Source organism: Porites lutea, chromosome 11, assembly GCF_958299795.1.
Source record: "Porites lutea chromosome 11, jaPorLute2.1, whole genome shotgun sequence".
Taxonomy (NCBI): domain Eukaryota; kingdom Metazoa; phylum Cnidaria; class Anthozoa; order Scleractinia; family Poritidae; genus Porites; species Porites lutea.
The window spans coordinates 4,260,266-4,276,508 of record NC_133211.1 but is presented as its reverse complement, the minus strand read 5'-3'; the positions used below and the strand labels follow the sequence as shown (position 1 = coordinate 4,276,508).

Here is a 16,243-nt window from a genome sequence, read left to right as displayed (position 1 = left end):
TGGGAGACTAAAATTTGGCGGGAAGAAAGACAGGAAGGCTGTGCCCCAGGCTGCTTCGTCTTAAACTGAAAGGTGTCTTGTTTCACGAGCAAACTGAAGCCGTTTCGTTAGATTATGATATGCGCGCTTGTGTTATTTGTTTACCCTCAAGAAATGACAGACCAACTCTCTTTGAAAGCGTTGCAAGTCGTACTGGTCGGGGAGCATTTGAGGAACAGGCTGCACGCTGAAGAAGACCCTGTTATGATCAAAGATAGGCGATATCACTTGAGGATGTACTCTTGTTGTTTTGTTGGTCGCGATTTGGTTGACTGGTTGATTCGACATGGAGATGCAAGTTCGCGCGGAGGGGCTGTGCAGTGCATGAACGTTCTTTTAGATCACGGTATAATTCACCACGGTAAGGGAAACGCAAGCGAAGAAGGGAAAAGTCTTGTTTCTTGCAAATTGCCAGTTAAGTTACTCTGCGTCTGTGCACACATTTTTTTATTAGCGTTGATTTGGATTTGGAGAAGAAACTGGAAAGTAAGAAGTAAATGCAAAGAAGATTATTGCGTCGTTATCTGCGATGATATTCTTTCTTTTTCTTTCTTTATGTCGCGGTTCCAATTTAAATTCACATTACTAGCATTTCATGTTCATCTTTCCCGGCTATAGTGATATTAGAGACCAATGTAATGTCCAATATTCCTAGTTGGCTTGCAAGGTCAATCGGCCGTTAGAGCACAGCACCGGTATCACAGAGGTCAGAGTTCAATTCCTGGCCAACCTGATTTTTGCAGGGTTTCTTTTCACAAATGTATAAGTCACGTCTTTAACTGGGATGATCCTCTTTGCATTTATTTCATTCTGCGGTTTCAGTATATTCATCATTTGAAACTGAAAAGTATTGGATGGGGGCATGGTTGGTAAGATGCACTTTAAGAAATAATTCCATGTGTATTGCTGGGATCATGAAATCCTGGAAACCTTAGCCTTTCCTAGACTAAATCATACGACTGAACTAGTACTCCTCCCGACCCTCAGACCTGGCCTGTAAAAAGTGTAGTACTTATATTCAAAACCTGTCATTGTACTATTTTAAAACCTGGTATACAAATCCACACTGGCCATGACTTCACACCCAGCCTATGCCCACATTAGACACAGTTGAAATCTTAGTGACAGCCCTTTTTCTATACCCTACCCTAGAGTAGACTGATGACTACCCTTCATAATGGCAAATGTAATCATATAGCTCACCACCCCACCTTACAAGGAGAATCCCCAATGATTAAGAGTTCTTGGCATTTTTGTCTTGGCATAGCTCTTCAAAGCTAGGACTTAGATATGTGACAAATAATCTTACCGTACCCTTAAACCTGGCCTGTAAAAAGTACAGTACTGATATTCAAAACCTGTCCTTGTACTATTTTTAAACCTGGTACACTCAGCCTATGCCCACATCAGAGCTACATGTACAACATTAATTTTGTTATTTGATCAAATGTTTAAAAAAACCAGCGTCCATTGCAACAGTTAAGGATGAGCTAGCTTCCCTGTAGAAGACCTTGATCCAGCATGGTCAGGGCCCCCAAAAAGTCCCGTACAGTAGTCCAGGACAAGTAGGTTTTCTTATTGGATGGGTAAGAGTCCAGACAAGTCATCCTCTGACAAAGTCATTGACTAAGATGAGCAAGAAGTGGCCTTGGGCAAGGAAAATGCAAGAGCTAGAATCAAGGTTTTTCAAGCCCCGATTTTTTGTTGTCTTAATATGGCATAGATAGGTCTTGATAGTTTGTTTTATTTATTGCTAGTGTGCGATGATCACCAGTTTAAAGATGAGATGTTATTCTACCGATTCCGACGGGATGATGAGACAGTTGTTCTTAACCCTGACCTTGTTGTAGTTTATCGTGGCTGTGACATTTATCACAGGTAAAGAGATTGACACTCAAACAAACCCTTGCTTCCACTTCCAGCATGCAATAGCAGATGCCTTTCCAGTTTTGTTTCAATTTGCCTTGTAATAAAAGCACAGAGACAGTGTCTTTTCTCTCAGGCTACCAGTTCCTGGCCTTGAGTCTTAAAAATTCCAACATCTTTTGTCCTGTGTGTCCTGTCTCATATTTTGTTTGTACAGTATGCAGGTAACACTGCTTTCTTTTAGTCATCATGATTTAATAAGTGTTATAAAAAAGGTTTTTTGTCCCTTTTTGGAACCATGCATGGTCAATACATATTATTATTCATTCAAAATATTTTGCCATTTCTGATTTTCTTAAAGCCTCCAGCTAATTCTTCATAACCAATTGGAGCTGGCCATATTTGGAAGATGCGAGCAATTTACCATCCATTTGACGGCATATTTGATTTTTAATGAGGTTGATCGATGGTATATTTGATTGGAAATGAGGCTGCATAGGCAATAGAGCACTGACCAACATCCTTTCCAAGCTCCGTCAACTAGCTGTATCTTCACGTGTGAACTAAAACATAGAGTTCACCACGATTCGAAGACAAATTTCTGATTAAAGCTGAACAGAAGAAATGCAAGAATATGCAAGACATATTGCTGGATGAAAGTTATCTACTTTTTGAGGAGTTTCCGCAAATGAAAACATCTTTTTATATCCTTGTGAAATCCTACCAAATGAATGAAGTTTAGAAGAATGTCTACAAGAAGGAAAGCTTGTTAAGAACTTAGAAATATTTTGAATGAATAATAAAAGAATTATTGAATTTGGCTTTTGTACGATGTGAAAAAGTATGCAGATCTCAGAGGATGTTATCCACCTAGGCCTTCAGCCGCGGTGGATAACATCCTCCTTGATCTGCATAATTCTTCACATCCTACTCAGCCTCATAGGCCCAGTTGTTTGAAAGGTGGATAAATCTATCCACTGGATAAAAGTCTGTCCAGTGGATAACGCAATAAGTTTCCCTAATACTTATGCGATGGATAGTGATTTATCCAGTAGACAGGACTATCCAACATTTCAACAACTGGGGCCTGTCGTCTTGCGTATTGAGGAGGAAGCCATGTTGCTGTCAGTATTTTACTATTGTATTTGCTCTTTTCTCTGTTGCTAATAATAATAATAATAATAATAATCTTTGTTTCTTAAGATAAAATTACATATCCTAAGTTACAATATAAACTCAAAAAACTATTTACATATCATATCTAAAAATTATTCTGTTACTAAAAACGTTCTTAAACCTGTCAGTGTAGATTCTAGGGACAGAGACTGACGTATTTCTAAGATTGTACCTCGTGTTCTTTTCCCTAGGTAAAAACTGGAAGAACGGACATTCGGGGTCATTTGATCTTTTTTTGTAGAGTGTCTTGTCCGCCGTCTCTAGCAAGTCCCTGATATTTACATTCTTGGACATAAACTTTCTTTTCATACACCAGTCTAAAAAATTCTGTATTACAGAAAGGTCGGAATCTGAGGCACCATAAACCGGCAGAGCGTAAGAAAAATTTGGTAAAACTATTGTGTTAAAAAGGTGATCTACTTCCTCCTGGGACATTCCTTCGCAGTTTCAACCCATGTTTGTATCGTTTGTCACCATTTCTACTGTCCCATGTCATTCAGTTTAAGGCCATGTCACTTGTTACAATTTTACCCTAACAGGACCTCATTACTGGGTTTCTATCCTGGTATATTCCTGAAAATTACTTAAAAATGTCAAAAGCTTAACAAAAAGTGTCAGTTAATGGCAGGGGGATGTTCTTTAACAAGCTCAGTCACTCTGCTAAGATCTGCTGCCACTGTGTATTGACTGCATGTAGAATTACTACAATGGGTAAGCAGAGTTTTTAAGAGTTAAAAAAAAAAAGAGAAAGGAAAATTTAATTTAACAGGGAATAGTAGACTTGGGGGCCCGAATGTGTATTACTGGTTTTTTAGCTGTTGAAATTGATTTCCTGTTATTCTGTTGACATTTTAATGAGAAACCCTCTTACATTTTTCACCCACTTCCTCACTCATAATGAAGTGAATGTCAATTTCCATACAGGGCAAAGAATGAGGACTGCCATTTAATCAAGTCACGTCCTTGTCATGACTTTGTGTACCGAAGTTGTTTCACAGGCGTTGAACTAGTGGACTGGTTGATACAAAGTGGTGAAGTAACCGATAGAACTCAGGGATTAATACTTGGGAAAGAACTCTTAGATCAAGCAATCATTAAGCATGGTAAGGAAAGTCTATTAATAAATGCATGGAAGTAGGGGAATTACCAAATTTTTCTCAAACGAAGAAAAAGAGGAGGAAGCCTGGCTTAGCAGCAGTGCTAGAATTGCAATCTGGTGGCCCCAATAATAGTTCATAATCCCACACTGACTGCTATATCTGGATTTATTCCTAGTAGTTTTGAGTTAAACATCATCTGCCATGCTTGTAAATAGCCAAGCGGATTACCTCCAGTCATTTTGGATTCATTCCTTCTTGACCTTTAGGGCAAGAGAATAATTTGGATCTTTTATTTTTAAATTTTTTAGGGATATAACCAATGCCCTTTTTACATGTCACTAGTTCTTTCAGATAAGTTTTTCGCCACTTTAAGGTGATGTTACATGAGACGATTTGCAATGATGATTTTCAGCATAACACAGTGTAGCAATGTTGGAACAATGTTGCAACCATTCGAAACAATGTTGCAACAATGCTGTAATACTGTGTTGCGCTAAAACTCTTTGTTGCAAATTGTCCCATGTAACATCACCTTTAGAAACAAGAAGGAAACTGGGCCAAGCTGATTTTCACAAAGACTTCTGGGATCGTTACTAGGGACATGCTGGTCAGCTATTGGCCAATTTGTTTCCCTGTCCCTAGTAACAGTCAGGAGTCTTTGCAAAAGTTTGGGTTTTTTTTAAATTTTCTTACAACTCTTTTAGTTACAGATGAATTTCACTTTAGAGATGAAAACATCTTCTATCAGTTCATGATTGATAAAGTAGTAACCAGGAAGATGATTGACACTTTGGGTATTGTGGATGACAAGGCTCCTGGTTCACCAAGGAACTTTAGACGACGGAATCTTCCTCCATTAAATACACAGCGATCTAGTCCTGTTCCCTTTTTAAAAGAAAAGCCACGAATAACTGAGCCACTTGGTAGGTAGTTTGGCATACCAGAATACATATCAATGTGGAAAGGGTTGGTAATGGCTACAGATGGTGGGGATAACAGCAAGGGATTGAATGGTACTATCTAACTCTGAGCCATGCTTTAACATAAGATCTAATATATTGGTTCACCTATGAGGAACCAAATCCTGTTCACTACATCCAAGGGAGATGTGAAACCACTTTTCTCCATGCAAATCTCTTGTTATTGCAGCAGTAAGGGCATATGCAACCCAGTGGGCCATGGAATGGTTCCAAATACTGCTCATAAATGTCAGAAGATCAGTGTAGCTGTTACTTACAGAAATGGCATTTAGGGAGTGGAAAATTAGCTGTTTTAAGATCTAGCAAATGGCAGGCATTTTAAATTATCATTGGCTGCCATTTATTCATGGCTTAACAGAAAAATAAACTTTCACCCGCTGTAATGTAGTGTTGCTGTCGTTAGTAAAACTTAGTCATGTATCATTAAGACGCATGTATTTAAAGTTACATGCAGGTTATGTTATTATATTGCTGCTTTAATATTTCATATTTCAGTCTCTCGATAGTATTATGGATAAAAGTATTTTAGTTGTTCAGGCTGCCAGATATGAAAGTTGATTATCTTTAAATAATAATTTAATAAAAATAAAATTTTATTCATAATATTATCATGCCCTTTTGAAAAGCCAGTTGCTAAAGTATCTATTCACAGTCATGTAATATTCATTATGCCGTGCGACAACATATTAGGCATTATATAAACCTGAATAATATATGCAAAGTTGTCAGACGAGTTCACAAAGAGTGTCAGTGAAAAGGGTAAGCCCTCCCTCCCTTTCTCGGATATAATTAGAAGTTGGAGTCCTCTGTCGTGTTCCTTGACAGGGATCTCGTCCCATACCTTAATGCTCATTAAGTCAGAGAAAGGGATAATGAATTATTTTTCAGAGAGCTGAGCTTTGGCTGCAAGTACAGCCCCTGCTAATCTCTTCTTTGAAGCAATGAGAACACCTGTATTTGCAGGGTAGCCAGTAAACCTTTTAAAATTTTCTAAATGAATTAATTTGTAATTTTCATAAATAGGCCATTTCCAAGTTGCCTCAAGTCTCTGTTTCAAAGCAACGCTAATTGCAAAGGCTTTGATATGAAAATGATTCTTTTATTCTCATGCAAATAAAACTCATTTTCACAACAAAGAATTTGTACCACTTAACCTTGTTTTGTTTTAAAGTGAGGTTTTTTTGGAACTCTGAAATGGCCTATTAACCCTTTAAGTCTCGAGAGTGACGAAAGTCTATTCTCTCCTAATGATATCAATACAAAATCAAGTGAAAATGTTGTGAGAATATAAAGTAATCACTTCATGGAAAACGCTTTGATCTTCAAACAAATTCTCCTAACTAATTCATTGAGGAAATGTATGGAGATCAGTCTTGAGAATTTGTATTTGGATATTTGGGCTTAAAGATTTAAGACTGGCTACCCCCAGGATTGAAGAGGGCATTTTAAGTAATGGATTGCTATTTCTTGCCTATTTATAGATTACTCACCAGACAGCCCAGAGTATTTCCCATCCAGTGGCAGCCCAAGTCAATCACCCAGACCAGGTTATTCATAGTGGCCAGGCCATTTTATTCAAAACTATTGTGCTATGTCAAGGGGGGTGGGGGAGTCAAAATGTACATTTGTTTCCTTAATTTACTGTAGTTGACCGGGAAAACATAATTATACTGTATTTCCTCAAACAAGTATTGTATGCTTTCTCTGATAATTGCTGCCCTCCAAGTAACTGCCAACCCCCTTGGTCAAAGTTGTAAATGAATTTGTCACTTTTATCAGCACTTTGTGAAAAGTTTAATCATCTAGCTTAAGTTTTTAAAACACTACTTCACTTAAGTCCTTGTTCACTCTAAATCCATTTACCGTAAACTTCCGAAAGTAATGACCCTGGTTACTTTCGGATTTAGCAGCCTTTTCCTATCACTACTTTCAGGAGGTCGCTTCTTTTGGGTAGCTAAAACATGTATCGTACATGGCATACAAAGTTACCACAATAATATCAGGACAATAATATTGTGAGAACATCCACACTTTTTATTTGGAGAAACTTATTTCATTTTATTGCTTTTTTCGGTGTGTGTGTGTGTGTGTGTGGGGGGGGGGGGGGGTTGTTACTTTGGGAACTTACTTTACGGTACTGTTGTACAAAAACTGTCTCAAAGTGGTCAATATAGAAACTATGAGTGCAAACATTGCTTTTTTCTCTTCTTCTCCCCTTCTCCTCCCCCTACATATTTTTTCCTTTTCCTGTTCTAATGTGATTTTTAACCTTGTCAAAGATAATAATACCTTGTTTTGGATTTATTCTAGTCAAATAACTGTAGTTTAAATAAGCTACATTTTAAAAGAATACAGGCGGTCAGATACTTTTCTTGAAGCCTTACAACCACTAGTAGTCTTAAGTCAGTGCAAGTAATGACTTCAGCATGCAAAGAAAGTTGTGTCCCATAGCCCAGGGCTAGTGGATTTTGCTATTGGGCTAGTGAAAACTGTTCTTAACTTGCTTGATGGGCAAGTGAAGGTTTTCAAAGGAATCCAACAGATGAACTGTAATCAGTCCTGTTGATCTGGAATTCTTGTTGGGGGTGGGGGGGGGGGGGGCTAGTTAAATTGACTCTTGGGCTTGTATATGCTAGCTACAGCTTGCTCGAAAGGCAAGCTGTAAAACTGACTTCCTTTGCACCCTGGACTTTTTTAGCTTTTCTCATTGCTAGTAGTTAAAATGCATTCTCTTAACGTACTGTAATCTAGCTATTCAATCATTGATTGTTCATTGAAATTGAATTACTCTTAAAAATGAAGGTTAAGATCTTAACAGAATAGTTGTTATTTACAATATAAATTTTGTTCTTTACCTTTTAAAGTTGACTTGTAATGTTTTTTTAATTTTATTGAAGTTATTGTCCGAGAAATTTCTACTGAAGAACTGTTGGATCCTAATGGGCCTTATGTTACCAAAAATATCAGGGTATGTTGGCTGCAACGCAATTTTATTGTGATGTGTAATAGTAAGTATTATTGTTCCTTACTGAAGCCACTCCTACAAGCGAAACAATTATTATTATTATTATTGTTACTACTGCCCTGACTGTGAGTTTCCAAGTCAAACTCAAACTATTTATGAAGCAAGTCCTATCACAGCCTTCCCCTAATATTCAGTTCCACAGTCTTCACTACCTTTACCCTTCTTTGTTCTCTCATTGTATCAAGTTTTATGTACATGTAGCGCTCTCAAGCTAAAAGTTAAAACAACTTCCTAAGCCACAGAGCAATATTGTTTGCCCCTTTATCTTCGTTAGGTCAAGAGTGATGCAGTTGGGTTTGGGTTTGTAGTTCGGGGTTCCAGTCCAGTGTACGTACAAACAATAGATCCAAAAGGACCTGCAGCAGCTGCAGGGTTAAAGGTATGAGAGAAAATTTTAGTAGTTGCCATGCCCATGGTTCCACTTGAAAAGAACCATCCTTTTAATCATCTTGCGCAATGGCCTTAAGCTCCATCTTCTTCAAACCTAGCACACACAGAAACCAACCTTTGTCACAGAGTACATGTGTATCTTGCACAATAGTATGGTAAAAAATTTGTTGAATCCACTTTGCTTAATTTTTGACCAATGCTTCTTTTTTCTTAAAAAAAAAAAGACCCTGCAGCCACTTGAGCTTCAAGTTGATAGCCTCAAGTATTTAATCTGTCCAGTCATCATGTCTAACGGCAGAGATTTCATACTCGTCTAACACCGGCCATGCTAGTATTTAGATTCGTCTTAGCCCCAAGCCCAGCTGTTATTTGCAGTTCTGAGAATAAGAAAAATATGGGCAAAGGTTTTTCCTCTCTTTTAAAAAAAGCATGTGGTAAATACCCTTCAACTAATACTAAAACGCTAATCTACCTACTCATCTCACCGCCCACTCAGAAACAAATGGTTAACTGTCCATGGCCTTGATTCCTCATGCAGAACATTTTAACTCAGTTTCACACCACTCAGAGCAAGGTCTTTAAACTGGTGAAAAAAAAGTAGTAACAAAACATTCTTAGTCACACATCAAAGTTGTGGGGAAAAAGGAAATGCACATCAAGAACAAATTAAATGTACCAGTAACAATTTTTAAATAAATTCTTGTCAATGGTTACTGCAGAGTCGAATTGTACCAAGAAGGCATTGAGAACTTACTGTTGGTGTTTTTGGGTAAAAAAAGGACTACCTGTAGAAGAAGAGTTAATGGGGAAATCATATGCAGCTTACTAGTATTAGGGCTTAATTGGTTAATGAAGCAGACAACTACACTGTCATGAGAATCAAACCTTACTTAAGGGCTATTATCATTTATGAAAAACTCCTTTTTTTCAGTTCAACAGTTGCTTGAAAGCTATTATTCTAATGTGTCACTCATTGACCAATAATCCTTTTCTTGCCTTTCTTGCCATGCAGGTCCGAATGTACTTAAAGTCTGTAAATGGAAAAGACGTTCTGTACTGGAATCACAAACAGGTGTCCCAGCAGATTCTCAGAGGGCAGAATATAGTCAATCTTGAAGTCATGACACATTTCAAAGGCAACCAATGAATCATTCAATTGTTGTTCCAGAACCTGAGCGAAAATAGTGAAGTGAGTGACACCCCCTTACTCCCAGGAGTTAGAAAAGTCAAAATTCATGTGGCAGAAAAAGAGGATATTATTAGCCAGGTGTAGATACAGGTCAGTTTATCTCTAATTGTTGAGATGTAGCAAATGGTTTAGTAGAATAGTTCTTTAAATATGTGCCCATTTGGACAAATTTCATCCTGAGAAGATAGTTGTAGTAAGTAGTTTTTTTATGGATGGGTAAGTATGCTGTATTTCCACAATAATTATTATGTGTTGTGGACACTCCCACAGAAGTACCCAATGCCTGGGCCACATTAGAAGCAAATTAAGTATCCCCTTTAATGTTTGCTGTTGAGTCGCTTTTTCTTAGATAAGAAACCTTGCTCCTCATTGTTTCTGCTTTTTAGGATATAAAATGGTTTCCGGTGACATAATAGTAGGGGTAAAACTATGGACTAGCTAGCATCCCATCTGGAGTGGGAGGGGGGAGTTACAATACTACTAGGTATTTCATGCAACGGATTGAAACCAGGTTAAGCTCAGAACTTGTGGGCTCTTGCAGCTCATGTGTGCTTTTACCATCTCTACCCCTTTTGGCCAGAATTTAAAATATCCATGAAAAAATGCAAGGGGTATTCTTGACGTGATAAGGTAAACTCCTTGTATTTGAGCGGGTATTTTTTTTTAATTCAGTTTTTTTAAGTTGTCATGAAATGTTGGTATGCGTGTGAAGATATGACTCTTTACAAATAATATAATATTTATATTTCCTCGATAAATACAAATAAAAAAATAAAATACTATTTCTCTTTATTGAAACACCAAAAATGACATGCAAAGTGCAAACTAAATATTTTTATTTAACATAGATTTGTAAAGTGGAGGAAATTTATTGTAAGTGTTTGTTAATAAAGAGGTTAAAGTTTTATCAGATAAATGAAAGGTTTACAATTATCACAGAATTGAAAGGAAGATCATATTTGATTATTATCTCAGAAAATTAAGATATCAACCTATTTGTAAAAATAAATTAATAGTTTTGAAATAGTTAAATAAAATTTGAATGTGGTGTATGAAAATAAGTATTCAATTTGTTGTATCAACATACATGCATGCACTTTATACTCAGTATATGTTCAAAGCATGCTTTTGGCAGTAAGTCTTTTATTGTACCTAACTAAGACCAAAAAGACAGAAAAAAACTAAAGAAAATACAATAATTACAACTCTATAGTTTACATGCTGTCAAGTTTCCATATTGCATGGTTTCAATCAACTTATCACAAACTTGTTTTAACAAAATTGACCTTCTTAACTTGGAAATAAAAATAATGTAAGTTGCCTGGCTAGTACGTACAGGTAAACCTCTCTACAATGGCCACCTTGGGGACAGAGGGCGCTAGGTGTTAAAAAAGGGTACCACTGACATACCACAGGGGGTAACCCTGCAAAGGACTAGCATCCCCTCCAGGGGGGAGTAGCAAACTCCTAGGCCAGCTTCATGCTAATTTCAACTGTACATTGAAAACTTCTTTAAAATACTAAGATGGTCTTCAGGGAAGTCTCTTAGTAGTACCAGAAACTCATTTGGGTTTCTGGTAGTACTTAGTCAATTTCAAGCACTGTCAGTAAGGTCAATATATATTTTTTTTTGGGGGGGGGGGGGGGGAAGGGGAGGGGTGGGCACTTATTCAAAGCACTCATTAACTTTTCCTACCTATAAGGTGGACTGTTATTTGAGGTGCGGGTACTTATTCAAGGATGGGTGCGTAATCAAATAGAGATGGTCTTAATTTGATGTCCAAGTGATAGCCTTATAATGTGGGGGGATGAGGGTGGGAGCACTAGTGAATAAGGAACAGGAGGGGTATGGGAGGCAGGAGGTGGGAGTTCTAAATGGTGGGGACGCAGGAGAGGTAGGGGAAAATTATGCAGTAATGCTCATTTTTTTTTAAATTGGAAAAAATGTTAAGAGTATAATTAGCCAAGAAAAATGCAATTGGAGCAGGAAATTCAAGGTACAGCGGAGAGGAAGTTTGGACCCTCTGTCACCGCCCCCATTAAAATGCTCTACAAAGCCTTACACCAATGAATTGGTAGCCTGCGAACAAGCTCTCCTGGAACTCCTGGGGGTATGAGGGTGGTACCCCAGAAGCTGCAGGAAGTTTGTTTGCAGGCTAATGAATTAATTGGAGGACTTTTTGTTGAAAAAGAAACTTCACCCAGTAAGCTGTGATGAAAGATAGTATGCCCTAAAATACTTTAATTTGCTACTAAGCTACTGCACACAAGCAGAGATTTAAGTCAAAACAAAGAAATTTGTCCTCTCTTATGGACGGACTACCTACCTTTTTTTGCTTGTGTCCTCAGAAAGGGCACCAAAAAGGGCGATACAATAGGCATAGAAGTCTCTAACTAACTAATGACTGACATTATTCACTGGATAAGGCAATTCTTTGCCTTTAATTCCAGCTTTCAAATTATCCAATGCAGAAGAATACAGTTTGGTAAATGAAGTCTCTGTGTAAAAAGCAATATGTGGGGTGATGATCACATTTTGCATTTTAAAAAGAGGATGGTCTTTAGGAAGATCATTTGGCTCCGTAACATCCAGTGCAGATCCTCTAATGACTCCATTCTGTAGTGCGGCTGTCAGGTCATCATGATTGACAGTTCCTCCACGACCCACATTAATCAGTGTGGCTGTGGGTTTCATAAGACAAAGTTCCTTAGATGAAATGATATGCTTGGTTTGATCAGTATATGGCAAGCATAAAATGACAAAGTCTGACTCTTGCAACAGTTTCTTCAAGTCTGGGCAGAATGAAACACCTTTAAAAAATGATAGACATCAAAGTTGAATTCTATTTTATTATTTTGGGCTCATAAAGTTCTATTCATATGAAGTGAATTATTTACTCACTTAAAATCCTTATTATTATCTAATTATTGTTGCTAAATGCTGCAGCAAATAATACATTTTCTTTACATATAGAGTGTTTTCACTCACGTGGCCAGCATATATGCAAATTTATTGTAACAAAAGAAAGCATTTACATAAGAAAAGAGTTCAACTCCCAGAGGACTGGTTTGGGACACCAACGTGGCCGTCATTTCATTGTTTTGGGACACCAACATAGCCAACGTGACGTCATGTGAAAACACTCTATAAGGAGGGTATTTCCCTGTCATGGGGTTCATGTGTACCCTATGCCCTTCCCTACTACCAGCTGTGTAATACAGTCGAACCTTCCATAAGTGACCACCCAAAATGCAAAGACTGACTGGTCGCTTACGGGAGGTGGTGATTTACAAGAATCAAACCACAGGGGGCCTCTTCCGAGAATAGGTCCAGGCACATTTACTTTATGGAAGACAATTTATAGCATGCAACATGTGTAGTTCCATGTTGTCACTAAAGTTCTTCGTATATTCTAAGTAGCATAGTGCACACAGCAAACATAGAGATCAAAGAATGCATCAAGTGGTGGCTTACAAGAGGTTGAAACCAATGGATAATCATTAACCATCAGGCCCAAAAAGTCATTGCCGTCGCTTAAAAGAGGTGGTCATTTACTAGAGGTTCCAACTATAAGGCTTTGACTGAGTTTTGGATTGGCAGTCGCTTATTGGAGGATGTTGCTTACGAGAGGTGGTCACTCATGGAGGTTCAACTGTAGTAAGAGTTTTTCAAAGTACTGTCTCGTCAATCCTTACCTAAGCATTTCTCTTGATCTCCTTTCCTAGTACGACTGTGATACAAGATTTTCATCTTGAATCCTTTTGCCTTTTTAGCAACTCCTTGTCCAACATTCCCAAAACCAATAATGCCAAGAGTAGAACCAGTGACTTGCTGTATAGGTTTGAATATTTGTATTTTTTGCTAAATTGAAAAAAAACATGACAGTATCAGTTAAATGCCAGATAGAAAATAAAAATCAATAATTAGGTGTAGTAAATATTGATATTGCCATGACAGAACAAGAAAAAAAAACTATTTTGAAAATGGTTGGGTATAAGTTTGAAATCAGTTCAGAAATCAATCCTTAAAAAAGAGTCAGTTTTCAGGAGAGTAAATCCACTGACCAAATTAAGGAGGTGCGATACAGCTGCCATCAATAATTGGGGGAGTATGCTCAGTGCTTCTTTTTAAGTGGTTTTAAATTAAAGTCGAACCTCCACTAACAGCCTCCTCTCTACAACAGCCACTTTTTTAGCGAACAGTCCATACATTGACTCTTTTTTAAACCTCTCTACCATGGCTACCTCTCTACAATGGCTTCTTTCTTCTGTCCTCAAGGTGGCCGTTGTGGAGAGGTTCAACTGTGTTAAACCAACCAGGCGGCACTTTATAGAGCTCCAGCATTCCTGTCAATGCTGTGAGCTCCAGCTGACCATATCTATGTAGACATGGGGAACCATCGTATATTATATTTGTGGACGAAGATTATCTATTATTTTTATACTGGAGGATGTCTCAGATCAGAAATTGAAGATGTGATGTTTTGTTGGTGCTCACTTCCTTCACCTGCTTCTACTTGCCTTCTTTTCTCCACCACACATTGTCTTTTTAACGAACCTTGGATTACTTACAACCACAAACAGCCGCATATAAACCCTGGGCTTTTATATCTCTGTAAAGTGTTTTAGGAGGCCTTATAAAGGAAGGGGCTTATATCCAACAGAGGTTATGACTGGAATAGAAAAAGCACTTCCACACAAGCTACAGCCGTGCTGATCAAAATACATTTTGATCAGCATCACACAGGGCAGTCAAAACCGCTAGAGATGTCTGTATAATTATCTTATGATGATCTGCTTCTAGAGCAGAAGAGATCCTTTAAGCACCTCGGTATGACAGTAGACGAATCGTTGATGGCCTACCATTAGGATCTTTTAAAAGAAAGACATTCAAGTATTTGCAAGAACAAGACAAAACACAGCATAAGTGTAGATTGTAGATTAATTCATTTTAATTTTTAACACCTTTTTTTATTGTAAATATTAGTCTTTCCACTTTTTTACATGTACTATTGTTTTTCTTCAATCTTGAAATATTTTATTACTGCACATAGGTTTATACTGCTGTTTTTTTATACTCAGTTGAGCTATTTTTTTGCAGTAAAATAAAGTATTTATTATTATTATTTACCAGTTTTTAATTAAGCTTCAAAACGTCATAATAAATACAGGTAGATGAACCTATCACTGGGGGGAGTTTATAGGCGGCAGTTTACGGTATGCATGATAAAACTGGAGATATGCCCCCATGACCTAGCCATCTCCATTAAAGATATTGCAAACATGCTTCTAGACAGAGCAAGAGCACTCTCCACCCCCTCCCTCCCTCCCTTGCCCGCCGAACCCACCACCTGATCTCGAAGGATTTATAACATACAGTATCAGTATACCAATAATAATTATGTGTGTTGTGCTCACTTGGTCTGATGAAAAAGCAGTTGTTCTAGCGACCTTAGCAGCCAGCACAATCGACCTCGCAGACGCCAATAGCAATCCAAAAGCAAATTCGGCGACAGAGTCACTTTGAAAATGCCCAGGACTTCGCCCTACAAGAACACCATGATCTGTGGCTGCCTGCACGTCAATATGATTTATACCCATGCTTGGCGTGCTAATGACTCTTAAATTAGGTAGCAAGTCCATAATCTCTTTTCCCAACTTGTGGTCTGTTCGGGCAGAACCACCGGTACACACTATACCTTCTATCTTTGCTCGTTCAGCTTCATTCAGATCAGTCACTGATACTTGATCTAGAAGTGTAAAATCGCCTTCGTAGGCTGGTGCAAGTTCAAAGAGCACGTTACAGGCAGGTATTGGAGGGGTAAAGGAAGAGTAGCATAACACAACGGGACGTGAAGCCATCGTTTCGGCTCTGCGAAAGTAAAGTTCTGCAGCAGACGGAGAAACGTGCGTGACACTTCATGAATATTAACTTCTTGGGGAGAATGTTCATTTTGCGGTCATGTTCACAATAGAAATACAATGAAAGAAATGACATATCGACACCAGATCAAATATACACCATCTCTTATGAAACGCAGCAGTGCATTTCACACTCCGGCCACAGGTTCTGGACCAGGAACCCCTAACACACGACTCTGTCACGACTCGATCAGTGCAGCAGCAGACACTCACAGCCTCGTTATATAATACGTGCGGACCTTCCTCGGAATTAGCCTGCGTAGCTGGCGGTATTGTGTGGGTGCGAGATTAAAGTTTTGGCGGCGGAGCCGTGTTCCAAAAAAAAGGAGTAGGGACGAGGCGGTTGAAATACCGCGGTATTTCTCGCGGCTTCGCCGCTCGTGACGGCTCCGCCGTCAAATCTCACTCGACTATATTACAACGGCTCCGCCGCCAAATCTCACTCGACCACTACACAATACCGCCAGCTACGCAGGCTACCTCGGAATCGATAGCCTTTGTGGACCTTCCGTACACGGCTGGTACTGGTTAGCGTATCTGAATTGTCACTGATTGA

At 38.4% G+C, this 16,243-nt stretch overlaps 2 protein-coding genes across 2 annotated transcripts; one reads left to right on the top strand and one right to left on the bottom strand.

Annotated features, from left to right (window-relative positions):
• Positions 1-81: 81 nt before the first annotated feature.
• Positions 82-10,468, top strand: LOC140952812 (DEP domain-containing mTOR-interacting protein-like). Its single transcript, XM_073402260.1, has 8 exons — positions 82-400; positions 1,797-1,917; positions 4,006-4,184; positions 4,886-5,104; positions 6,643-6,708; positions 8,059-8,129; positions 8,461-8,565; positions 9,589-10,468. Exons 1-8 carry the CDS (start codon positions 115-117, stop codon positions 9,721-9,723), a joined length of 1,182 nt encoding a protein of 393 aa, XP_073258361.1. The 5' UTR covers positions 82-114; the 3' UTR covers positions 9,724-10,468.
• Positions 10,469-12,128: 1,660 nt separating this feature from the next.
• On the bottom strand, positions 12,129-15,932 carry LOC140952379 (probable 2-ketogluconate reductase). Its single transcript, XM_073401800.1, has 3 exons — positions 15,184-15,932; positions 13,462-13,627; positions 12,129-12,576 (listed from the first exon to the last, which is right to left on the bottom strand). Exons 1-3 carry the CDS (start codon positions 15,625-15,627, stop codon positions 12,164-12,166), a joined length of 1,023 nt encoding a protein of 340 aa, XP_073257901.1. The 5' UTR covers positions 15,628-15,932; the 3' UTR covers positions 12,129-12,163.
• Between the last annotated feature and the right edge of the window lie 311 nt (positions 15,933-16,243).

Excerpts from the sequence above, each read along its gene's own strand:
- LOC140952812 (XM_073402260.1), top strand. The coding sequence starts at position 115 with ATGATATGCGCGCTTGTGTTATTTGTTTACCCTCAAGAAATGACAGAC. Across the intron at positions 401-1,796 it reads TCACGGTATAATTCACCACG|TGTGCGATGATCACCAGTTT; the intron begins GTAAGGGAAACG and ends ATTTATTGCTAG. Across the intron at positions 4,185-4,885 it reads TCAAGCAATCATTAAGCATG|TTACAGATGAATTTCACTTT; the intron begins GTAAGGAAAGTC and ends CAACTCTTTTAG.
- LOC140952379 (XM_073401800.1), bottom strand. The coding sequence starts at position 15,627 with ATGGCTTCACGTCCCGTTGTGTTATGCTACTCTTCCTTTACCCCTCCA. Across the intron at positions 13,628-15,183 it reads CTGCTTTTTCATCAGACCAA|CAAAAAATACAAATATTCAA; the intron begins GTGAGCACAACA and ends TTTTCAATTTAG. Across the intron at positions 12,577-13,461 it reads AGATCAAGAGAAATGCTTAG|GTGTTTCATTCTGCCCAGAC; the intron begins GTAAGGATTGAC and ends CATTTTTTAAAG.